This window comes from Bombus affinis, chromosome 11, assembly GCF_024516045.1.
Source record: "Bombus affinis isolate iyBomAffi1 chromosome 11, iyBomAffi1.2, whole genome shotgun sequence".
Classification (NCBI taxonomy): Eukaryota; Metazoa; Arthropoda; class Insecta; order Hymenoptera; family Apidae; genus Bombus; species Bombus affinis.
In genome coordinates this window covers 2,435,780-2,463,189 of record NC_066354.1, presented here as the reverse complement: position 1 = coordinate 2,463,189, position 27,410 = coordinate 2,435,780, and the positions used below count along the sequence as shown (strand labels likewise).

Genomic DNA, 27,410 nt, shown 5'->3' with positions numbered 1-27,410 from the left:
ATTCTGTGAATTTACAGTAGTATAATTTTAGAAATTTCAATACATATGCATAAAAATTTGGTTTTTTCTTTGAATTGCATCTTTCATTTTTATATCTCCAGTACAGGTTTTATACTTTAATGATCAATAGTTCTAGCGTTAATCTCTTGAAAGGTTTTGTCGCGTAAATATGCGTAAATACATCTACAGAATCAAACAATCATTATCTTCCTCTATCCTTAATAAATTCATCCTCTATCCTAAAGATATTAAAGTGCCGTTCAAACCCTCAAACACTGTAAAAATGACATCATACTACCTGCTCTGTGAGGTGAACGACCACTAGTCTTACAAGGAAGAATCGCGATTTTCTCATAAACGTCGTCGCATAAATCATACAAACTCGTACTCATGGATCTACATAATCATAGAGGTTTCCCTCGTGAAATTCGTGAAGATCGTACGCGAAACAGGTGAAATCGTGAGAAACGAAAATATCGGTGTCAGTTTCGGTCACGGTACGAACCGCGACGTTTAAAGTGGCGACGACTCGGTCGAACAAGGGAGAAGCGAGGAAGGAGTGGAGCCAGTGCAGTTCTACGAGTCCTCCGGTAATTTGTAATTCGCAGGTGGGAAGCGGAGAGATGCGAGATACCAGGAAGATTTAGTGGAGAGGAGCACGGCGAACGAACAGACACGCCGTAGCTTGTCCGGTCTTTTTGCAAACGATGTACCGATGTTGTGCGTGACTATAACGAGGCGACATTTAGAATCTGCTGACTAAATTTTTCCATGGCCGTTTTTCCGCGCGACCCTTCGGATCTCGATCCTCTACGATAGCTAAGAAATTCTGCTCCGCCCGTGTTTCATCTTAGACTTCAAATATCGACTTCAAATCTAGTCAATTTATATATTTCGTTTAAGAAGAAGAAAGTATTTTCGAAAAATTAATTGGTGGAGAATAATTGCAGATCAGGAGGGAGAAACGCGAATAAACACGTGCTTGAAATTAGGGATGCAGCTATTTTAAAATTTAATACGCTGTCAATTAATTTCATGATAGTGATATTTCAGATATTGATTATTGTAGCATTGTTACAAAAACTTCGTGTGTTTGTGGAAAATTAAACATTTTTTAAACGTATATAATATTACCGGAGTACTTGTTGAGATACTTTGTAAATGATACAAATCTCTAGCTAATTTCTATCATTTAGCTACGTCCACAAACATATGAATTTGCATAAGCATTCACAGTCACCTGACATCTCGTATTTACCAGATCGTTCTTGTTTTATATAGTTATGTCACACTAAAAAATACTCTATTTTCGCGTGACATCAAAACAAAAACGTATTACGTTTCTCCCATATATTACCGCACTACACCACGCTTTGACCATGGTAAAAATTAAATTCTTCCATTCTCATCACACATCGACAATACCAAAAGCATTCTTAAAATGCCATCTTCTCATTTACATCTTCTCTGCAATGCATAAAATTTTGTAACATTGTTCATCGAAAGTCGATCGATTGTCGTGAGCTGATCTCGATGAGATCGGCTCGTCTAATCTTTCGTTAAGCTTGAGGAGGGTGCGGGAAGCGCAGGTCGGTGTATAATTACCCAAAACGGGGCGGAGGCAATGACGTTGATAGCGAAGTCGAAGTAAATCGGATTACTCGGATATCATCTGCGTAATGTATGTATGCAGGCATGTATACACGGTCGCCGTGTATACACAGGGGTTGGTTGGTGAGTTAGAAATCGGCGAGTGTGGGTGGGGTGGCGTCGTGCAGGGGTGCGCCTCCTCCACGCTCGAGGGAAATAAGGGTGACTCGGGTAGATAAAGGGTGCAGTGCACGCGCGGGAAATGCCCCGGCTACGACATGTTTTTCTAGACAATTTGTTCGGCAACATTAATCACCGGGAACGCCACGAAATGCTCGAAGGGGTGCGGGCGAGCGAACGGAGGGGGTCGATGCACGGCGAACGTCATGCTTCCTGTCCTTTATCCGCGCTTTCGCAGGAGAACGCGGCATCGACGGCCAGCGGATCGTCGATTAGTCGATTCTCGCGAGAATGATGCGTTCCACTCCCCTTGCTTTGTGTTAGGGTTGTTTTATATTCGTGACGTGGAACGATTGAAATCGTGTCTCTCTTTCTCTATCTCTCTCTCTCTCTCTCTCTCGCGCGTTACGATATCGCGTTTTTTGTCTTGAAATTGATTGTCTTACTGCTTTTGAGTATTTTTGAAAACGATTTTTATCAGAATTCTTGACAGTTTATTTGATAATTTACCGAAACTCCCAGAAGGTTCGGGAAAGATACAACAGTGTGAGAAAGAACTGAGGGAATCCTTATGCCATGCTATAAATAGTGATTGAGGGACGATTCGGAGAGTGTAAGTGGTAATTTGGTTGTACGTGACAAGAATTTATTTTGTACCAGATCTTTAAGAATAATTGTACGATTCACAAGTTTTCTGCGAATCGTTGAATGATTCAAAGAGTAATTTGGGAGCCGAAAAGAGAGAAAGAAAGAGAGTTTGACAAGAGTGGCGAGCTATTCTTCGACTTCTGTTTCACTAGCTTACTTTACATTCAATGACTAGAAACTTGTCTGCAGTCTAACATTTCTACAATAGTTTCTATTCTTTGTAGTATAACAATTACGAAGCAAGGCAAGCTATAAGATAAGAAATTGGACGAGACTATGGAGTGTTGATTTAAAAGTTTATCAAAGGTCAAGTATATAAAAAAGCACCGAATAGTGTGAAAAAATTGATTATCAAATACGCGTTCATAACTAATCATTAATCTGCATTTGTATTTTAAATCGCGCTTACTGGCCGCGTTTGCGAAGCTTATACCTCGTCCTCGAAGCGTTTTCACCCTCTCCACTCTTTCCATCCATTTGCTCTCTCGTCCAGGAAACTACGAGACGCAACACACAATGCCGTGAGATGATTATCTGGAAAACTAATTTCAGCAACGCGCGCGCGAGCGCGTTATTGCTACTGCCACCCCCTGCCACGCGTTGCTCTTCATCCCTCCCGCCACGTTGAAGGTGTCAGACTGACGGTTGTTTTCATTACACTTGGAGAAAGAAGTTATAAATCCTGAAACTACCACTTTTATTATGTTTCGCGTTCTCTGCAATTGAGAAGTTCGTATTTGTATCTCCAATTCATTGTTAAGATTTCATAATACAATAATTACGTTACTCATTCAAAGCAATAGTCGAAAGATCGAAGCGACTCGTTATTCTAACAAAATTCACAAGAAATGGTCGTTTTGTGGGATATTTCCTTTACGGGAAGTGGTGATTTCTTGTAGGCAATTGGTGGGCTACACTTTACGTGTCAACGTTACGCATAAATATATCCTTCTCGCTTGAGAATATATTTCTTCTAGTTCATTTGGAATATATGGCGCTTTTGGGTATAGGGGTTATGGGAAATGGGTTTAAGAAAATTGGTAGTTTGATTTGAAATGTAGAAAAAAACAAATAGAGTGTAGGATATCGAACACAGAGAAGGATACGCGATTTATTAAATATGATACTATTTAATAAATATTGGGCATAGTACATAGGAAAGAACATATCTGAAAATATATTACAGGCTGAAAAATATAAAAATGTGAAATATGAAACATGGAATGGAAATGCGTGTTGTGGGAAAACCTGAAGATGTTTACCTATCGCATTAAATTCCAACCCTTCTCACCACCGAATCACTCCATCCTCCGAGAAACCTAGATGCCAGACATTTGTCTCCAGATAACAACGAAATGACGACGACGAGAGCGAAGCATAGTATAGCCGGTCAGTGGCAATTGGTTGGAATCAGACCGGGGAGCGCGGTTCGGTCGGTAGCCAATCTACTTATCGGCACTTCGAATGTATTCCACGCGATGACTTGCTTCCTGCCGCCCCAATCCTCGGCCCCAGCCGCTAGCAAATATAACAGCCGACAATTTCCTATAAGTCCAGGGTGCGGCGTGCTCCGCCATTCGGTCCACACACTCCTGACATTGGGGAAACTTTCGACGTGGAAATTCCAGTATGGACGCCGGACGTATACGTCCGTGCACGCACGTACGGTGCGGGGCTATTTGTAATTTTCATTATCTCCGCGTAAAGGGGAACATTTAGCCGTCGCGGCACGTAGGGAGTTAATAGGGGGGGAACCGGTCCTTGGGGGGTGTGCACGGCTTCGTTTTTGGTTTCGCCTCACAGCTTCGACGTGCTGTTCTCTTGCTCTTCCTCTGTCTTCTTCTCTTCGTGGCCAGGTGATTCTGCACGCTGCTCGATCCTCGTTATACATCTTCCTGCCACGGAGATCGATCGCTTCCTGTTTTGATAATTCGCCCCGGCCCGCTGATGCATGGCCCTCCTTGGGAAATACTGCGATCGCTTTTACCGCGACGCGACGCTTTGATTCACCAATTTATTGCCACTGACGGCGTTGTTCTTGCCGTAACCAGGGAAATGCTGGGAAACGTCTCGATTGTTTATGGATGGTGTTGCGGAAGATGAGAATTTCAACGGTGATAAGGGACTATCCTTGGAGTGATAGTGTTTTATGCAGCGAACGATGAATAGATGGTATATGGATGAACTAATCTTTGTATAATACGACATATAATAGATAAAGAGAAAATATACATAGAAATGTAAGAATAAATAATTAGGAAGGACGTCAGCACAAGTTACATTTAGTTAGTTAGTTACCAGAGCGAAAAACGTGAAATCAGGAATCGAAAACCGTAAGCTATCATATCAGAAAGCAAACTCATTTTATCGAATAAACAAATTCAGTGATAAAACCCATCGTTCATTACGATCGAAGATTCAAGATATTACAATTCACTGTCATTGAATCTAAACGTCATAAAACAATGATAATTCTCCAAAACTGACCTCGATTCTATCACTTCGAATCAGACGAAATTTACGGCCTCAGACAAAATTCCAAAGAGAGAGAAATGGGATCTGGGAGTAATTTAGATAGCGAAGAGGCCGTACGTCAGCGATCGGGACGCGTTCGTGACTCTCGACGCGATCCGCGTTTGTCGATTCAGCACGCGACACCAGGCGCCGTTCCTGGACGCAACAACAATTTCCTGAAATCTGACGAAATTGGCCCCAAAGGCCGTGAATGGAAAGGGCAGCCGCGTAACGCCGTTTATTGGCTACTTGAGGGCAGTTTCTATGCGCGACACATTGTCGCTAAATAACGCGTGAGAGTAGAGTCACCTCCTGGTACACCCTCGCTTCCTTCTGAACGTGTAGAACGCTATCCCACATGCTCGGTGCACGAGATGGGTGTCTGTGGGACAACAAAAGCTTCCACGGAAGTTACGAGTGAGCCAATATGCGGGCCAAAGCCTTTGAGATTCGACGGAGGCGATTGGAACGAAACCGTCGATGACCAGCTCCTTCTCGCCCCTCTTCGATCGCAGCAACATCGTAAAGGGATTAGGTGAACGCGCAGGAAGAATTGCGGAGGTCTGTATTTACATCGGTTGAACATAAATCTAATATACTCTTTTCTACAAATGTGGTCGAGATAGTCGGAATTTTGATCGAGAAGAAAAATATCTGTGGTATAGAACGTTTGATATTTGGTAGAGAAAAAGATTGCATTGAAGTACACATAGAAGTTGGACTACCACGGAAATCAAAATGGAGAGTAGATGAAAAAATATATAATGCAAGAAAAGGAACAAGTTTTTAAGTATATATTTTGAAAATGGTCAAAAGACTCTGCTGTAAATCCATATAACTTTTGTAAGAGGTAAAGAACTATTTTTACCACTTAGTTATTCAACGTACATGGTTTTCTCCAGTTTATTGGCAGCAATTGATTAAACTTGTTCTCTATGAAATGTGGCGCATTACTTAATTTTACAAAAGCATCGGAAAATGTATGTTCCAATATATGTTTCAAAGGAAAAATTCATCTCTGAAGAAGCAAAGAAATATTTTAACAATAAAAAAGAATACGCTTAAGAAAGAATACAGCAAGGTTGATCTCTAATTTTAGTGTCTGATTAAAATCTTCCATAACTTGCCGTGTCAAAAAATCACGAGTAATTCCCAAACTGTTTTCGCCACTTAAACAATCGGACCTACAGTCCCTGGACGAGCATCTCGGTTGTCATCTCTATTATCAATGCGTGTTCCCCATTACGCTTCCCCGGATGCAGGCTCATCCATGCACGTACACAGCAGGCTGACAGAAACGTAACGTCGAAGCATAAAGGCTGCGTCCGAGGAGTCATTCGACCCGCGTATTCCCTCGTGGCCTCTATTAGGAAAGTGTGATGGAGTTTTGCGAGCGCGATTACACACAAATGAGAATTATCCCCCTGGCCGTGACTCTCCGTTCGCTCTGTCTCTTTTCTTCTCGGTTGTTCCGAGCAACTGAGAGCAAAAAGGGTTGCCCGGAGTTCAACCCTTTCGCTGCCACGTCGTTACACGTCTCCGCTCGTGTGTGGGATAGGTGTCGGGCGTCGCGTCCTCGAATAATGGTCGACGAAGGGGAACAATGGATAGAAAATTGCTTTATACCCCGGTTCTTAATACGTCCGGGGCTGGAGGTTTCCTTCGTAGGAAATTGTGTCACGATGGCTCCGGGTTCGGTTGTTGTTCATTACAAGACACAGTGCAAGTAATAAAATGTAGAATTTAGAATTTGGTACGTTTCCAATCTTTCGTTGCGTTTCTTTGGTCATTTTGATCATTTAACACACACGCTTGTGACTTGTCTTTCTATTCGTTGAAATAAGATTGATTTATAAAGATTCAAGAATTATGGTACAGTTAAGAATATTTCAACAAATTGATTTATGTAAAGAAAAAATATCGATGTAATAATTCAAATAGCAACGTAGAAATTCGTGAGGTTGAGTAAGAAAAGTGAAAGACAAGAATCGATACATTCTTGTAAAAACAAACCAAACTGAAGTAGCAACGAAAATATTCGAGAGACTAATCCGATAAGTCGATAGCGATTCTATTGTAATTCGCTTAGGAAATTTATGCGAGTATCGAGAAACGATGACTATTTCTTTCAACGTTTCCACGATACGATATTCGTACCTATACTCTCCAGAATTTACCCCACGAAACATTTTCCCAAATCAAATTTCAGTTACGGTCCCACCGCGGCAGCCTCGAAATCATAATTTTTCTGGCCATCTCATTTGAGAGCGGGAGAGCCGGGGTGAGCAAGCTCGGCCAAAAGAGGGAAACAGGAAACAAGAAATGCAGCGGCGTACGTGCCGCGTGTGTCTGGCTTTCGTGTTTTACATATTTCTTCCCGGAGGCTCGCGCTATTTTTACATGGTTCGCTCGTCGAGAATATATATAGAGAGAGACGCAGGTGCGGCGGGGCAGGATCGAGATTATCGGCGAAGAACCGAACCGGAAACCGGTATCCCGGGCACGAAGCTCCTCCATCACTCTGCGTGGAGCGGGTTACGCCGCCATTGCTCGCACGACGTGTACGTAGCAAACATCCGCGCGCAGTTTCCGGAACGGTGCCCTCCACAGCGTCCTTTTCCACCTCTTCTGCCGCCTCCACCATTCTGCATACTCCTCCTACGACCACTTTCGGCCTCAACCGATAGATGCACCACCGTCACGGACCACCTATAACCAAATATATGGGAATACGTAACGTTCTCCTGAAGCAAAAACTCGACAAAGCTCTGCGGTATTTGAAGAAAGGCAAGGCTGCTGATAATTGGCTCGGTTTCAAGAAAGAGATCTTGGCTGAAAGTGAAATAGCTGAAAGAGTTCTTAGGAAAAGATTCTTCTCCTATGTGGAATACAATTTTGCGCAGATCGGTAAAAACGAGATGTCAGAGAACGAGAAAGATACGTTAAGAGCACTTTGCTTAATCGAGACGACCAAAGAAGACAATTCGATGCCAAGAACGTAAAGGGATGCAGGAAATCTCCATTCAATTTCTTCCATCGAATACTCGAAGCAGAGTCGTTGCCTTTCGAAAACGATCGCACTGGAAACGCTATTTCGAACGCGAATCGAGGGAAACTGGAAAGAGAACGAGAAGAAACAACGTCGCGAGACGCAATCGCAATTTTCCAAGCCGGAAGCAAAGTGTCCCGGACGGACGATAGCGAGCCGAGGGAAAAGAAAAACTCCAGACGTCGCAATTACGGAACAAAGATCAACAGACCGGAAGGGATAACGAGTTCCAGAAAGAGGTGGTTGTGTAGCGCAGGGTGTACGTCGCGCAAGTAAATAGGCGAATTCGGTCGGGCGTGGATGGCTTAGTTGCCGCGATGGCACACCTGTGGAGCAAATTTACGAAATGTTTACGAGCGTCTGAAGGGGCGTCCAACCCCGACGAAGTTTCCACCACCCCTTCGAACCGTATCCTATGAGAGAGAGAGAAAGAGAGACAGATATGGTACAATGCCGCGTCATTCGGTATTATTACATCGTCGCTATCACCATCTCACGGAAGCAACGACCACTCTTGAATCCACTCTTTTCCGATCTTCTCAGTCTCGTCTTCTTGGCATACTGTTCTTCCTATAAAGGTTACGTTCTCGACGATTGAAACAATATTTTGTTTTTCTAGTTCGTCCTTTTTTTGAGACAGAGATGTGAAAATTTTGATATGTTTTTTTATATAGAATATGGTATGTTGAGTGATTAATTTTAATATTTTTTTCTTTATAACTTTGTACTTTTATCGTTGAAACTTGCGGATGCATTTTTATATACATGGTCATATATATTAAGATACCTACTAATATTTAACGTGATCGAATGCTTTTCACTGCTTTTAGTTTCTGGTTGTTTCACTAAATATTATGGATCTGTTATTTCATTTACATCGTACGTGCCTTATAACATATGATATTAACTAAAATAAAATTTGTTAGAATTGTAATGTAACAAGTGTCGAAATGACCTGCTGTTTTTATTTTCTACTTATTTTGTTATAAATTTGTTATTACACGTCCACTGTATGTGTCTTATACTATAAAATACCAATTAAAATACCAATTAAAATACAACTGTTAGTTCTGTAATAAATGTAACGAATAAGCGTTCTAATACATACGATCGGCAGTGAATATCAATAATCAAAAACCAAATGCACGACACGACCAGTCTAATCCAGTTAATGAAAACCCACGATCAACGTATCTTTACTACTAACTACTACACTCATTTCTATTTATTCATCGAGTTCTTTCGTCGTTGGAACAAACGAGTGCTGTTGGTTGGAAATGTTTCGCTGTAACTCACTGGCGAGTTTCACTCTATGAAAAAAAGGCGACGCGTATATAGCTGTATCAATTACAACAGTGTATTCTTGCGCAAGGGTAGATTGGCCTGCCCCCTCCCCGTTGGCCACGATTTTTCTCTCCCAGTCTCCTTCCACCCCTGAGTTATGAATGTGCCCAATTACATCTTAAAAGCTGTGCTCCATTAATTTTCACAGCTGCTGCCGCTTAATTGGGAGCCCGGCCTGATAATAAACCCCGGAGCTTGCACCCAGGGCCCACTACTGCGTTTATGGCCTGCGAGCGCTGAAACTTCGTGGGGAAAGAGTAGAAAGAGAACGAGAATTCGGCGGAACCGGCGTCTTCCCAGACGATCGCATCGATCGGCCACTGCCTTTACCCCTCCCTCTCCGCGATGTGTCGTTCGCTTTTACGACTCTGACCTTGATTCCCGTCCACATAACCCTCACTAACCGTGTAATCTGGTTCCGAATACAAGCAATAATAAACGGGGTTGCGTATCTGGAGTGCGAGTGAGAAATTTTTAATTGGCTATCTGGGATTCACATCGAATTTCATTTTGTTGAATAAATAAGCAATTATACATATTGCACTTGAAATAGGATGATCTTTTTTCAATAGTTATCTATCTGGACAAATTTCTTCGCTAGGTAATAATTCTGCATAACCAGAATCACCTTCGACCGTTGTTCATGTTTTTCTTTTCCTAGCTCGATGCACGTTTTAGTATCGAATTGGTGTAATTATAAACTACGATCGCCACAATGAGGAAATAAATTACAAAGAAATGGAATTTTCAGACAAGTAAAAAAGCTATGCGTGGTATATTGTTTTTTCTGAAATTTATCTGAATATAAAAACTTGACAAATAGGATAAATGATGTCTAAAATTAACGTATCTCCTTAAACTAATCTCTGTAATTGTTCTATCACGACTATTGATAAATCTTATGCAGCAAAATCTGCAAAAAAAATAATTTTTTACCAAACTTTTTCTACCATAACAAAATCCGCCTTGGACGGCGATAAACCGTGGAACACGACTAGGGCAGAATAATCCTAGCGGTGACGACACCGTGGCTTGCATTTCCATAGATCATTTCCCTGAAACCGCGGACTCGGAGGATCGCAACGTTGGAACAACAATGACGCGGCGGGACGAGCGTTCCATAAATCGGCGCGGACCCTTTTCAATAGGAATCGTTAACGTTATTCCATAAAGTTCGGCGCGGCGCGATCCGAGCGAGCGGCAGGTCGGCTACGGAGACGGATAAATCCGCTGGTGGCGGCGGAGCATCAAGCCGGCATTAAAAATAACTGATAGGGTCGTGCAGCGATTTGCATGCGCTCGTTACTCGGCTTCGAATGTTCCTATACGCGCGGCAACAGAGAAAAAAGAGAAAAAATGAAAGGAAGAATCACGACCGTGAACGGTGAAGCTTAAACCATCATCGCATACCTACTAATACTGGCAATATCTTTGTCGCGGTATGCCGAGGCCGGCCACGAGCTTGGAAACTCTCTCGCGAACCTGAAAGCTGTGGCGCAACTTTGTGCACGCGGCCAAGCGAGCGAATGATCGCCTGTGTATACATTCGACCCGTTCCACCCACCGCGACTAAACATCTCTCCGTCCGCTTGCGAAACGTCTCGCGGTAATATTACCCGAAGCAAACGACCAGGTAAGCCGTGGCCGCGCCACCCAAGTGGACCTTGTTAGCACGGATATCCCGGAGACGCACCACCCAGAAACCGGAGGAGCGTGCACACCGAGACGCGTAGAGTAACCAGAAAGAGAGCCAGAGGAGGAAGGTCCGCGGGTAAATAGACACTCTGCTTTGTGGCTTCATTATCAAGATAAAGCCGCGGCCGAACGGTGAGTGACTTTATTGTAAACACGCCTCCTAGAGATTCAATACTCTTCATGGACGAAATGATGGACGCTGAAGATGCAGGTCTAATTAGTTTATAATATCGTAGAATTACCTCAAATAAGACATAATTTTGAAAACAAGGCACATGTATACATTTTTATTATTGATTGAAACGAAATACACCTACAGATCGGATGAAGACTGAGCACTTTGTTATATAGAGGTAAATCATTGCCAAGAGGAGTCATCTTGTAAGTATTCGGTATTATCAGTGAGCTGACTGGTCGCTCAAAGTTCAACCTTAATAACTAATAAAACGTGTGGTCACTTAAGGTTATCGATTTTATAAGGTGATCTTAGGAATTAGCCAAATACATTTTTTAATCATCAGTCTAACCATGTATAGTATCAATTTGTACTATATATATAAAATATAATACAATATAATACAAATGGGATAGTTAATAATTCACCACACGATTTTTATAGAATCTTTCCAATAAATATCTTTAGAATCTTCTCGTACTTCAAACGATTCGGTTAAATGTTCGCTTCAGGAAAAAAAAGAAGGATGACTTAAACAACGTCACGGGGCTTCGGCTGACGCATGGGGTTGTCGCATATCGAGTCATGTGTCATTGGGCCGTACAGAATCGGGAAAAACCAGGGTAAGCACGGGCTTTCTCCTTGCTCCCGTGGAATGGTGAAGGAACGAGGGCTCGCGATCAGCGAAAAGAAGAAAAGGAAAAGCCTGGTCGGGGAAGAGGGGTAGTGGGAAGGGTACGTCGAAAGGGGAGGTGGGGCAATGGCCCGTGAACTACCGCCACGACGTAATGACGCGGCTCTCCTTTCAAAGATTGCATCGCAGGAAAAGCTTCGTGCGAAGCTGCCTCCCCTACGTCTCCTGCCACACCCCCGTGCACCCCCGCGCCGGTCGATTCCTACTACAGGAATCGATACGATGGCTCCAGGAATCCGGAGGGTTTTACGTTAAAATACTGCAGAAAATAATGGTCCAATATATACCTTCGACCGTGAAAGGATGGCGCTTCGTTCGCTGCACGTCTCATGCTCTCGTTCTTTTTTTTCTTTTCTTTACTCTTCGGCCAGCAAACTTCTCATCTTTTGTCCTCTTCCTATTCTCTTGTTCTCTCCCCCCCTCTCTCTCTCTCTTGAATCAGTTTCGAATTACCATGCACAAGGAGCGCATCCCTCTAATTGCAGGCCGAAAGCGATCGGCTTTGAACCGGCGCAGGAAATTGGTAGGAAGGCAATTCATCCTGTAGCAAGATAGCGGACAAGGGGACAGCCTGGAAGGATTCTCGAAACAGACTGGGTGAGAACGTGGATCAACGTGATTTCGTGGAATCGAATCACGATAACGCGGCTGTCACGAAACCCTTTCGTGAGCGTCAGCGATCTGTCAGTCTGGTGACGACACTGGCCGATCCTTGGGAATGGACGAACCATTCGCAGGATCGGACGAACAGGTTTCTTTCACAGAGCTCGTCGATCTAAATCGTGTCGGCTGATGGAAATCACTTTGGATGATTATTCGTCGAGCCCCGAGAGCAATCACCCCAGTACCTTACGGTATATTTAGTAAGTATTACTTATAAGTAATATTTACTAAATTTACGTAAGTATAGAATCCTTTAACTATCCTATCGCTACCTGAATAAAATTTTGGAACTAATTTTGGAACTAATTTTATACCTAAATATTCAATTTTCACTCGTATGCAATTGAAAAGAGATATGTCTAGAATTTTCTAGAAATAAATCTCCTTTGGTAGTCATACGAAGACTATGTTGTATGAATACGTTTGACACGCTTCAAATATGGCAATGTAATGATATATGTATCCGAATACAAAGCGTAGGATTCTCAACTACGATACAAGTCAGCAAAAACAATTAAACGATCTAGCGGGAAAGCAGGGTCCCCACCGCAGCTATAAAGGAGCGATAAAAAGGGTCACCGGAGTTGGAAGAAACACTCGGCAGGGGATCGAGATAACGCAGAACTTTTAAGACGGCGGTGATTTGATTCCGCGCGAGCCCTGCCCCCCGTATTCAAAGTTATAAGAACCAATTTAAAAATCCAGACTCTATCTTTCCTCCCGTCCACTTGCCACACGGAACGGGCTCCACGCATCCATCCGAAAGTTAAATCCCGTAATCTTAGTTAAAAGAGGCAATTATAGAACGGACTACAAGCGCAGATACGAATGAACCGATAAGGGGAGAACTGATCGTCCTCTTCTCCGTACTTCCGCGTCTCCAACTCTTTCTCTATTTCGTATCTTTTATTCGTTTCTTCTGTTTCTGTTTCTTTTCTCCTCTCTTCATTCTGTCTCACCGACTGGAAAATAGGAACAGTCTCTCAGCAGCGGCACGGTAAAAGCGTTTCTCCTTCCCTGCAACTTAAACGACGAACTTTTGTGGAACGTCGAGGCAAAGTTGCAACCGCGACAAAAGCTCTTTTCTCGCCGCACCCCATCATCCCTCCCCTCTCTCTCTTCTCCTCACCCCGTCAGCCGCGCAATAATAGGCGTTTCTATTCTTAGCCAGGCTGCCGTTAGCCATCTTAGGTGCACGCCAGCGACTTCTGGTTCAACCGTGAGATGTTTATTTGCGCTATCTATCACGGCCGAGATAACAAGACTGTCGCGGAACTATGCTCGCGAGGTAATTACGCGGGAAATCGAAAGTGACGCACTGCGCGTATCCATAGGCACGCTCGCGAGATTTGTACGCGTCGCTCCTTGTCGCTTTAGGCACTTCGACGCGCTGCGTTATGTAATTTTCCTTTTCTGTTTTTCTTAGTCTTGATCGAAGCTATTCGTGGAGGAATGCTATTTGTCCCCTTGCTATGATATGGGATAGATTATATTGATCTTGTGTTATTCTTGTGGCATGTATCACTGCAAACTTGAATTTGTGAATATTGTTTTGCATTTATAAAGAGATTAGATATTTTGATATTCATATATTTGGTGCCAATTAATATATAATATGTATTTTTTACATGTGCATTATAATTTCTTTTTATAGTCAAATACGATCATAACAACATATGTTTAAATTAAAAGTACAATTTCGATAATTATAAACGTTAGATTCCAGGAACATTTCTGATATGAATTTATTGGTCATTTAACTGTAGGCAAAAAATAAAATCTGACAGTGGAGCAAGAGACTTTTGAATTTTTTTGATATAATATTCAAGGTCTTAATAAGAACGCATGTATTGCATGAACTAAAATTTCAAATAAAATAACTTATTCGAGAGTCCACTAACAATATTCTTATTTTATAAATCTGCAAGTAAAATGAACGTAAAATGAAAGTCGAAAACAAATCAAGCAGCGTCAGCTTTCCAGCAAACTGTGCACTGTCTCGACGGGACGCATTCCCTACTGTCGCGTTATTTGTCAATGAGATCTGCTCGATCGGACTGTACGCTTTCTCGTGGAGAAACGCTGCCTAGCTAACCCGAATCCCCGAACTCGGCGACGTTTCGGGCCTAATTTTCACGAGCTGGTGATCGATCATGTCACGTTCCAGCCCGGCAAACACGGCCACGTGCATACATTTCCACGGCCCCGAAACGAGCCCCAGGCTTTTAGCCCTGGCTCCCTTTCCCCTTGGGCCGTGAAAATGCGAAAAAGGCAGCGCTGAAATTCAGCCCTGCTCCTTATCGGCGTCGACCGATTTTTCGTGTTTACTCGCGAGGAGACGTAGTGCCGGTAATACATCAGACTGAAACGCGCGCGTGCAACCATGTTTATGTATAAGTCTCGCGCGGCCACTTTCCAGAGCGGAATTTGGATCGAGGAGGACGAGAACATAGCATGAGGGATCGACGAAAAACCTGATGGAAATACATGGATTAAATTGATTTTACGTGTTCGCGTGTGTGTTATTTCACGTGCATGAGCAATGGGCTGGTCATTATTGGTGGAAATGAAATTATTGCGATAGAGCGTCCAATGCGTTAATTTCGATATTACTAAGCGTTTTTTGAAAATACATTTTAGAAACAAATTTACAAATACCAACATGATTCCTCTGCCATTTTTGTATTCATAGTAATAAGGAGCAATAATTATAACAAATCATCTTATATTCGAGCTACTGGTAGCATAGAAGATTCGTTCTAAAATAAAGTCAAGAGGCTAACATTAATTTTCATATAATTCAGATTTAAAATTACGTGTTCGAGACAAAGCGTGCAACATACAGTGGAAATGAAACCGTTTAAAACGTGATATCAGCGTGTAACGGTATTTGCAATCCCCCAGAAGAAAAAAGACAAATCGTCATGGCTTTGTCTCAAAATTAGCACTGGTTTAATTTCTCGCCGGAGGCTGTCTCCGAATAATGAGGATTAATTCCCTGAAACACGCGGCGTCCTCGTAATTCCACGCTATGCGTATATCAGCAACGTCCATTCGACTACGAGAACAAGTACTGCGTGTTATAACAAAGTATCACACTAATATATAACATTTCGTAAAATAACATTCTAAACTAGCTTCGGCAAAACCAATAAAAATCAAATTTAACAATACGAGAAACTTTAACCACGGACGTTCCCAAGAGAAAGCCGTTCGTATCAGCTCTTCCAATAAAGGTACGTGTTTCGTTTGTTTACGAAATTCCACATTCTACTTTCGTTTCGCTCGGCAGTCCGTCATGTCGTTGAATCGTCCGTAGGAGCAGAACGAACGGTGACGGAGGACGAGAGAAGTAGAATGGTGGTCGTGAAGGGGTGGGGAAGATTCGTGGATAGCGTAGGTTGAACGGACGGAACGAGGGATGGTGGAGGATGCCAGCAGAAGAGGGTAAGAGGGTGAGTGAGAACGAACAGAAGAGAGAGAGGAGGGCAGCGTGTTTGCAGATCCTCTATCGGCCGCTTCAAACCCCCGATCCCAGCATCCCCATTCCCGGTAGCCCGGCTTCGCCTCCACCAGCAGCTCCATCCGCCCCTGGAGCTCGGATGGTTTGGGGTAGAGCGGCAGGCGGCGCGAGGCAGATAAGAGAATTGCACTGTCAAGCCGGAATGATATATTTGACCAACATTTCCATATAACCCCGGCAGAGGCGCTCTCGCGCATCACTCCGCTCTCTTACTCTCGGATTCTTCTCCTTCTTCTCTCTTTCCGTTCCTATCCCTTTTTTTGCTTCTCCTCTTTCTCTTCCTTTTTCCCCCTTTCTCTCGTTTTCTTCCTCTCCATTCCCTTCCCCGTACAATTCCAGTTATCCTCCGCTTCCGTTCTTTCGATTTGTTCGATTCGTTTCCTCTTCTCCGACGATTCGTTCCACCCTTTCGCCCTGAACGCCGCCGCCTTTTATTTCTTCTTTCTTTCGATATTTCTTTTTTCACCCCATATCTTTTTCTCGCTTTTCTCGATTCCTCTACCAGCGGTCCAGCCACCTTTCTCCAGCGCTCTCTATTTCCCGCCTCAGTCTCGATCTATCCTCTCGTCCCCGGTCAGCCGCCGCCACCGCCACTACCGCCCCCGAGTTGCAACCGGGAGGCGCTCTGAAATTACGTTTGGGGTCAGCGCGCTTATTGACAGTTTTATACGCCGACATTCTTATTACAAATCCGGCCGTCCTATAACCGGCCCGGAGGTGGAATCTCCGTTTCGATACCGCACCCTCCACCGACGCTCTCTCACCCCGTCGCAAGCAGATCCGATTTTCTGCTACGAGCTCGACGTCGGCGACACGGAAAAATCGAAGGAATTCGTGCGCCCCCGGGTCGCGATAGATCACACGGAAAATGTCAAAGAAATGGCGATACGTAGGAGAAGATTCCGTTAATTTTAATTTAACATAAGAGTGTAAGTTCTTTATTCCTTGTGATCATTAGCTGGATACACCGCAGGAGGTGAATGAGTTAGAAGCAAGAGGGAAATTAAAAAAAGTAATGAAAACGACGGAATGACGTGTCGTTTCTATCGGTTGAAATAAAGCGAGCGTCGCGGTAACCAGTCGCGTGCTTTCTAGCCTTGAATAAGGGGCAATACAATTTAGATAATTAAACAGATATCAGGGAATCGTTATCTGGCGACTAGATGTAAAACAGTTCTATTCCATTGTTGGAGAAAATCTCTTCCGTTATCTGCCCCTGCCCTACCCTGTTTTCGAAAACGAACCAACCGGCGTCGCGTTACGCTTAATTCTCGGTAACTTATGGCAAATACGCGCACATGTGCATACGATGTTATACCATGGTCCTTGAATATTTTACTATTTTTTATTTCTTCGATAACTAGAAACTCGATAAAAATGGATATAAACAGGGGTTTCTAAAACGAATAGATTTACTAGATATTCTCCGTAATTAAATCTCTGCCATTTTGTCTTATCGTTAGAAAAAGACACTTGTTCGGGATTTTGAGTGGCCGTCCATTTATGGTTCGATCAACACCTATCCCTTCTTTGGGAAATTCCGAATTACCTATCTTCCCCGAGCTGGTGACTCCGAGGTCAGGAAATACTTCAGTCTCAACAAGATCTTACAACCGCTGTGTTCATAACATTAAACTTTACTTTTATACAATAAGTGCAAATAAAGTGCTAAATTACACAAACACTCGATCTATTAAACCTCCTCCATCTTGAGCGTTAAGTCAAGGTACGCGATATCGTCCGATCGGTTTGACCTGACCGATTGCTCTTTAGTTGATAATTCGCAGCAATACTCCCTTATTAAGCGTAATCGAATCCGCGTTTTATCAATATCCAAGAAAAAGTACGATGTTCTTTCAACAGTAAAATGAAAATTAGGTATCAATAGTTAATTGTTTATAGAAATTGTATAGATATACAATGGTACATTTTTGGGTATTCAAGTGACATTTTATAAAATATACAGCTAAAGGCTTGCTTTTTTAATTGCATTATATATCTTTTAAAGTATCGTTGACATCTTTAATAGAAGCTTTGTATAATATCTAATACAATACTGAAAAAAACACATCATAAATGTTATCATACGTAAGGCAATGATTAATATTCATTTCCTATAAAAAAATTAGAAATATATAGCATCATATATAATTCTGATGGCAAAGAAATAATTATTTTTTAAACTCGGAGCGTTTCTTCGTTTCATTATCATTAATCAAACAATTAATTACAATAAAACCCGATCTAATAGACACATTCCAAAAACCACATTTCGCGAACTGTATTTCCACAACTCTCGAATAATAAGCATTCCTAATGTACGAGACTATATCAAACAGGAAACTTCCACTTGAAAATATTTCTCCACATTCTTCAAACGTATCATTCATAAGAAAAATATTATTCAAACATGGGAAGACAGAAGAAGTATATCGTAGCGAGAACGAAGAAAGGAAGAATTAATTGCGTCGGGGTTAGGATTGAAAATTAATCCGCGCTGACTTACGGAGTGTCCGGGCAGTCGCAATCAATTCACCGGGGATCCTTTACCGCGTGAATCAGATCGGAATCAGCCAGAAGAAACTCGCTTACTGAAATCAGCCGAATCACGCTGACGCTGCTGTTTATTCCCGGACAGTTCTTCCAGGCGAACGATCTATCAACCGCGCGTACAACCGACTGCACGGTGTGATCGCAGGTGCAGTTTATGAAACGTGATTTATCTTTGCCGCGTCGATCTTATTTACGCGATTCGCGAGCGCAAACAACCACGTGCCTCCCTAGGTCTCGCGCAACCATCAAAACGACCGCGAACACTGGAATTTATGTCGGAGCACGTGCCTCTTCCGGTTCTCCTTTTATTTCACCGACAAGTGTTCTATACGCAGTAGTTGTACATACGTCTTCGGTTTTTATCATTAACTTTTCCTTATTTTGCATAATTTCTGCAAAGGAAATTTCTTTTCCAGTTAGATATCTTTGAATAGTATTATGTTGGATAATAAACTTTGTTCATTACATTTTCTAAAATTGTAAAAAATTGTCAATTTAGAAATTTCTTTCAAAAATCGATAACAAAGTTAATAGCCATTTCAATGGAGACAAATATTTTTGTCTGGATGTGGATGCTGTAAGTTTTTCACTTTGGACAAGTTTATATTCATAAGAAAGATTGATCCGGAAAACGTGTTTCTGAATGTTACGTAAAAACGAATACATCTTGTTGCTAGGAAAATGATTAAACCACTAACAGGTATAATAAACTAAACCTTCTGAACAGATCTGGAAGATCGATAAACAGATGAAAATCATTGTTGAACGCTCCGTGATTTTAAAGCCTGTACTTAATTTTAAAAATCTTTATCATTCGGAGCCAATGTATATTTCGAATATTCCGCAAAAAAAATTAAGCAAATTCGATTTCTAGATGACTGGTTGGAGACAAAAAGAAAGATTCACAAAAGAACGTAACGACGGACAAATTCTCTGGGGAGATCAGTGGCCACGGGCGCGCGGAACAAGACGTACTTTTTCGAGGCGGGCCACTCTCGGAATATCCACCGACTGGCGTCCCCCGTCGCCAGCGATTTGTCAAAACCGGCGTGGCGCCTGTCATTCGTCTCTTTACTGCGCGATCGTTAACGTGGGGGAGGTGAAGGAGGACGAAAGAAAGAAAAAACGAGGATGGACCGAGGGCTCGCCAAAAGAAAGACAAAGAAACGCGGGATCCACGGCGATATTATCTCTTCCATTCCGCGGCGCAAGTTCCCCGTGGCACAACCTCGGCCCCCCGGCGAGCGCTGCGTGTGTTAATTTGAATCGGGAGAGATTACGCGGGGACTCCCCGCAGCGAGCAGCCATTTTGTATCAAAATGTCGATAAAGGAAGTCAATGGTCGACCCCTGCGCCCGCGTGCACCAGTCTAGCGATCTACGATCCGTCTCCTAATCGTCGACCCCTGCACTCTGTTTTTTCCCTCACTGCTTCAAGAATTTCTGTTTTAGGATTTGTTTCAAGTATTTATCATTATCCTCAGCTTTGGATTTAACGTATTCACTGCTGATGAATTTTGTATGTCTTGCACATCATACTGAAATATTGTTTGTCATTTCAGCGTGGCACCTTGTAACATACACGTGAAAAAGAAACTTATTTAAGCATTTATTTCAAACATTCGAAATATTGAAGACTTTACGATCGACGGCTTATTTGATATTAAAAATGTCATGAACCTAAATGTCATCGTTTGTTAAAGACTGCCACAATTTTATGAAGACGCTTAAAAACATGGAAAGAAACTTTATTCACTCGTCTAAATATATGATATATTAAATACTTTGCCATGAATATTGTATCTGTTTGCATATATTATGTATTCTATACACTTTTACACACTTGAAATATCCTATTTATAAATACATAAATATCCATGCTTCTTTAATAAATTTAGTGCAAGTCACTGTGATATCCACGACAACCAACGTGTTAAGTTAGTATAGCCTTTAACGCAATTCTTAAATGAGTACTTCTGATAAAAGGAGAAAGAAATACAACAGATGAGGATATTCTTGCGCTTTTTCGAGATGAAACATCTCTATGCATTAGTCCAGCTTCTAAGCTACCCAATCACCGGATACGTGGAGCAGTTCACGCGATTCTCCACAGGCTAGGGATGGCCATTAGTCATCTATTAGTTCGCTATTGTTGTCTCCGGATTCGGTCGCAACCTACAAATGTGTGGACTCGAAGAACGTTCAAACATCGAGCGTGTCGATCACAGCCGGCCAGTGGGATTAATTTAATCCAGCGGTTCAGCACATTTCAGCCCTGTTCGAATTTCCTAGATCAAATCTACCGACAGCAGCCTCGTTTCGGGAGGTGGTGGGTGGGTCGACAGGAATTCGGTGCCGAAGTTATTGGAGTTCCTCCGCTGGAGCGTAGCGGAGAGCATTCCAGGGAGCCGTATGACGAGCACCAGAGAGGACGTTGACCTGCCTCGGAAGATTTATTCGACCATCTGGTGAACAGGTGAACTTTTCCAACTCTAGTTGCTCGTCTCTGTACGCATCGTTCCAGAAAAGAGAATTTTGTAATATTAAATCAAGCTACTATTATAGATTACGGTGAAAATGTAACTATATTACCATCTGTGAAGTTTGTGTATCTTTATAATTGACGCAGTTGGTATACGTGTAATTTTAACTGTAAATATAAGATTTTATTATTTAAAGTCATCAAATAACTATATATCTAATATTTTACATATACCTTCTGCATGTTAATATTTCGCAAAGACAGGCATTCAGAATTAAAGTCGAACAGTCGTATATTAGGTAACATATATAAATTATGATAAGCTTCTAATATTTCAACAAATCTTCGAGAAATCACGAGTGAAGGTATTAAGCAAAGGTTCTAGAAGCCAGAAATGATTGAACGTACATATGATTTAATGCGCTTAGAACAAGCCTAAATGCGGAGAATTCTTGTAGTTGGACTTTGTTGGATCTCCTATTCGCTAGAAAAGGTGGAAGAGGAGAGAGGGACACGCGAAGCGCGTTATATCATTGCCGACATCGTGTAATTCTGCTCGAGCGTACGCGATATGCCCTCTTCTAGCTCGCGCGGCAACACTCTGCACCCCATAAATATCTCTGAATCATCGTCGGTGCCCTTCGTTGTTCTCTCGCCGCTCGAACACATCGCCGGAAACGCGGATTTGCTGGTCACGATCTTGTGTTGCCTCGGTGTCTCGCGCAACGCTGAAGAAATATGGTGTCGCATCCGAGGAACGTTTTCCGCGATATGTTAATTCTATTAATCCGTCACACTATTCGGCATTTTCTCGTCGCATCAAAAGCAGTGAACACTGTCAATTTAAGCAGTCACAGTAAAATTTATTAAGAAGTACATAAAGTATAGACAATGGGAAAGTTTTGAAAATATTGCAACCTTTGCTCGATCTAATTCTTCTTCAAGAACTGAACAGTGAGACATGAATTAGGAAGGAGAATAACTAACATGTAGCAATATTATCATGTACAAAATGCATGAAATATAAGGCTGAAGAACTTGAAAGAAAATAAAAACTTTCTCCATAGAATGAATTTAATAAATTCAATGAAGTTAATCAGTTAAATGAAAATTCACCTTTTACGTCGAATAAAATATTAAATATGAATGGAACGATTTAGAATTTATTCAGACTATTTTCCTACATTTTTACGTTGAATCAAAACACAGAATGATCATAATTTAACAGTATCAGGATGAACGACGATCATCAGGATTTCCTGTGCTTGCAGTGTCAAATACAAAAAATACATACTCTTAACTTTTACAAATAATTTCTCTACAATTTTACTACTGTCTTTTCCCATAATCGAGTATACTCGATTACTCGCATCAGATCCCCACAAACTTTCTTCCTGCAGTAGAGCCAAAAGCCAACCTTCCAAATCCTATCAATTTTCACTTCAAAAATTCCTTCTGTGGCTCCATCGCTAACCTGTCGCCGATATATGGCGTAGGCATTCGGGAACCATGATCAATCGTCGCCCCTTTGTCCAGCCTGTACAGTTTTCAGCCGGCACAGCGATTTGCCGATCTCGCGCTTCCTGTCGATAGTCGGGCGTTGGAAACGGGTCGCGTATTGCGGAACACGCGGCGGCCAGCAGCACGGCCGATCAAATGCTTGCCGGAGCGTTTCGCGCGCGATGCTCGTTTGCGCGGAAGACGAGCGGACGCCGGTTGCGAATCGGGCCGGAGTTGTTGCTGGGATCGCCGAACGCGATTGTTTGCTGCACGGCCGATTAAACGATCATTGTACAATTCCACCGGGACCGGTAGTGGCGCGAGCTGCGAGCAATCCGCGCGGAATATTACGTTTCCAGCGCGCGGATACCATGGAATGGCCCGTTTGCGTTTTCGTCACCGCGGACACTCGCAATTTCCAACGAAATAAGGTACGACGAGATGGAACGGTGCAACTGCGTGAGAAACCGTTTGGCGTTTTGATCGAAGGGAGATTGCTTTTCGAAACATTCGATGGTTCACTTTTAGGCCGTTTGTAGTTTATAAATTGGACGTCTGACTGGCTAAAATTTCATTTGTTACATAAATGTAATATGATTGATTCCAAATTGTTAAGCAAAAACAATGTGTTGAACTATTAGGCAATGATAAAATGTGCATTGCTGTTTTATAAGAGTAAAGATACGTAGAATTTCTGGAATTTTTCAAACTGTTGTGGATTTTTTATTTGTTTGTTCTGCTAGTTATAATATTAGTATTTTTATCAATGTATCGCGGAAAGTATTATGATTTATTGAAAGGTACCAAGGAAAAGGAAAGATTACTGTCTCACTTGGGAAACAATGTCTACAAATTATGTTATAGGTATCTATATATAGTATGAAGAAAGGAAGAAAAGAGATCACCGAAATCGTCCCAGTAAACGTCACACAAAGAAAATATAGCTTCCGACGGAAAACCCCCTGCCTTTCTGACACATTATTTGGCACAAACATGTTTATACTCACCCCGTGTGGAAACATCGTGCAACATGCAACCCCTGTTTTCATCGCCACCCTATTAATGCCACGAATAAACAGTAACGTCATCGTGCTGTCCACCAAGTTACAGGACGGAATCGTAGAAAAGCTAAAACGGAATGGTTTCCGGCGAAATTCTTTAACATTAGACCCAGGAGGGATCTAATTTATTTCGTTGTTTAAAAAAAGAAGTCACAAATGTTTAAAACTTATGAAACTGGAAAATCTTACCGACAGATCGCACGATAGGTAACAGAAGAGTCCAATGTACTTACCTGTAACAGAAATAGAAAATAATCAAAATTAATAATAATTTAGTTGGAAACTGATTACGAACAAGACCGTATTATAAATTCATCGTGACTCTGGATAACATAGAAGCCACGAAATTCAAAGTATCAGAGATTCAAGATGAAATCTCGATTCCTTTTTACGAAAACCAAGGGACACTTTCTCGTCAGACTCTTTTTCAGGAAGGAATACAGGAGAGGAAGGGGAAAAGGTACGAAAGACTTGCGTGCCACGCTGTAAAAGAGATAACACGCATCACGTGACCGACGCAAAGGGTGTGAACAATCTTCGCGGATACAGACTAAGTAGTATTTCGTTCAACTGTCTCGAGGAACATCGTGGTAAGATGAAATCTCTTCTTCACTGAATCCAGTATTTAGCAATTTCTCATGTGAGTAGGAGCCGCAAGAGAGGTCAAGGACACTATATCCTCGTCGATCCGTGCACGGATCTCTTGATGCAGCCTCGAGAAGTTTTACGAGCGCCTGCGAGAGCATGTCCTCGTAGTCAGTGACACACAGCAAATGAACGAAGTTGGAATAAAAGGTAGGATGAGGTAGTGGCAAGCGAAACGAAAGAAAAAGGAAACGTTTCGAGAGTCGCACTCTTCGGCAAATTCGCGAGATGCCTGGCCTGTCCGGTGAATTCTCGTATCAAGTTCCACGGCGCGGTAGGTACGCTAGCCTATCGCGATCTTCGACATTCCATCTAACCCAGGACGAGGAGTTCGTCTTCCACGAAGAGGCCGAAGACGTTCGAAAACGACGATGGTTGGACATTGAACAGTTTTGTTATTCCGAGGTCAGTCAGAAGTTATGGAGACGTTGCCAGTAAAATATCAGGCCAAGATTATGAATTTCAGATTAGGTTTTGGAAGAATGTGAGTTTAATAGTAGATATGTTGGAAGAATTTAGTGATTGTCTTTAGTGATTATTTCTAGTATTTCTTTATATCTTTCCTGAAAATATAGAGAACATGTATTAGCTTTATCAGAGGCAAATTTATTAAGACCAGACCAATTACCTTTCATTTTTGTCAACAGAATAAGACGGACGTACATTGACGTGAACATTGAGTGTTCAAAATCTAAATTTATAAGTTATAGATATAAATGAAAATTATTCAACCACTTAGCCTTATCTGTTACCTGAGATCGACGTTTTGACTATATTTATAATGTGTTAAGTAGTCAAGATAGCCTGACAGTAGCAATTAAAAACTAATGTTACCCATTCGTAAAACACTTATCCACGATCAAGCTTAAGAAAACTTAAATGTACCGATACTCCGAGCTATACTTATAATATATACTTATAAACTCTAGCATTCTTCCAATCTATTTTCTAGAAGCATTCCCTTTCTTGTATACCCAATCGAACATGTCCGACTGAATCCTACATAATTTATCCGCGTCACCCTCTCGACAACACCTGAAGGTACTCCATCCCCAGCTTCGAAAAGTGACCGGCGCTCGCGATACACGATCTCGAAGCAACGACAAACGTTTCCTGCGATTCATAGATTCACCTACGCTGCCAGTTCGAATTTACAGCGGTGGATGCTCGCATTAAATTACCGCGACGCGCGTTATAACTCTGACCGCCCTGGCAGGCCACAACGTCCTCGTCGCCTCGATAATCTTCAACCGTGTACACGTAGTAAATAGCGAGCGAACCCTTTCCGCGTTTCTTCGAAGCATTAATATTTCTACGAGCTGGACGTTCGTTTGCCTACGAAGAGCCTGTTAAATCGTTTGTGAGGGACAGCTGCGAGACGTGGCGCGATCCATTGCATTTGAATTCGTCGATAGAATCATAGGTGGAAACAGAAGGTGGGACCTTTCACCTGCCACTGTGTTCTGCACATGTTCTCGTGGATAGAAAGCGGATAGACGAGAGGGAGAATCGACGCGAAACAAATCCAATTGGACGTTCCTATGCCCGGTTAGAGAGAGACTCGTCGCCACTGAAGACGTCAGCTCATAAATAATCTGAAATGGGACACGTAGCGTGTACCGCGGTCGCGAAACGTGTCGAAGATATTTATTGGCCAATGCGTCCGCGTGACTCTTATCGATACCGAGCTGATCAATTACGGATGATTGCGAAATCCTTGCTATGCAAAAGGAATACCGGTATATTGAAGATCGTAATAAAGCGTCGTGTTTTTATAGAGTTATTCAGTACCACTCGTTTAACTTTCTTACAAATATCGTAGTTGGAAACTTGTATGCATAGAGGAGAAGGTTGTCTAAAATAGTCTTCAGATGTAGAAGTTACTTTCCTTTGCAATTAAAGACAATGACGTAGCAAGTTCTGTTTCGCAAATTAAATCATAAATCATTAATCGTTCTTGTAGCTATCGAGCGATATAAAAATTAGAAAATCAACAAATTATCTCGTCATGCTTTTTCCGTCTGATTTTCGATTCTTAAATGTTCTTCAGAAATGGAAAGTTTTAAGAATCAAGCGCCATAGTCCCAGAAATATACCCAATATAGACAAACTTCCAATTGGGCGCGACTTTCAACACCCACCCCCGCGCCAAAGGACAGATCAGTGGACGATTGGGTATCTATGCGTGAGTAAGGAGGATTCCGCTCGTTGGTTGAATAATTGCAAGCGGCGGTAGACGGAAGGTACGAGAGAAGGCGGAATCGCGGGCGAAACTTCGCGTCTATTATTACCACGATCGCAAGAATGCCGTGGCAGGCGTGCAGAAGAAGCCTCGGGAGAGCGGACGAGGGGATTTCGCGAGGGAGAGACAAGAAGCGGTTGGGAACGGTTAGTAGCCGGTGGAAGAAGGACGAGACGCGAGAAAAAAGGAGCAGCAGATAGAGGAGAAAAGAGGACTAGAGAGAACGTAGAGTTGAAACGAGGTGGTGGATCGACGAGGGGTGGACGCGGCGGAGAGGGTGCGCGCAGCCCCCTACTTACGTAATTTTAAATTAAACTGTGACGTTTTCAAATTAAGGTTTTTGCCGGAGCAGCCAGCTCTGCTCGCGCCTCTCCTCTTCTCTTCAGCAGCCGTGCACGTCGTCCCTGCGGCGCTTCAACGTGAATCTCGCGTTAGACACGAGAGCGTAGACCGTGGGACGGAGACAGAAAGAGGAAACTTGCGATATTACAGCGAGCTTTTTTCGTCTCTCTTTCTCTTCGCTCCGTTCCCCACCAAGCGACCGATGAGTGGGAGCGGTGGGTGCGGAAGCGCGCGTAATTTAGGTACCAGGAAATTGGTTTTCTCGACGCTGAAATAGAAGAATGCGATGCGCGACGACCGGGGGCTCCGCGCAAAAAAGACGAGCGGGGTCGGGGAACACGATGGAGCGGAGTATAGCGTCTCGAAACGCGCGATTCCTGTCCATCGGGCGAATTCGACTCGAAATTTTTCCAACGCGAGTTTTATTAAAACTGCGGAGGGGAACGTCGTCGTCGCGGTTCTTCATGGAAATTTTATCGGCGAAAAGTAGGAAGGAGCGGAAAGCGGCCAT

General features: G+C 42.6%; 1 protein-coding gene across 6 annotated transcripts in view; it reads right to left on the bottom strand.

Moving 5' to 3' along the window:
* The window catches only part of LOC126922340 (homeobox protein homothorax), a 500,699-nt gene that overhangs the window by 47,027 nt on the left and 426,262 nt on the right, over positions 1–27,410 (bottom strand). For 2 of the 6 annotated variants that reach the window (XM_050734829.1, XM_050734828.1), the window contains exon 12: positions 23,617–23,737. The exons of 3 other annotated variants lie outside the window; for them this stretch is intronic. In XM_050734829.1, coding sequence (XP_050590786.1) covers positions 23,617–23,737 — 121 coding nt within the window. Of the gene's footprint in view, positions 1–23,616; positions 23,738–23,785; positions 23,904–27,410 lie in introns of those variants that run through there. One more of the 6 variants, XM_050734830.1, reaches the window with a different exon arrangement.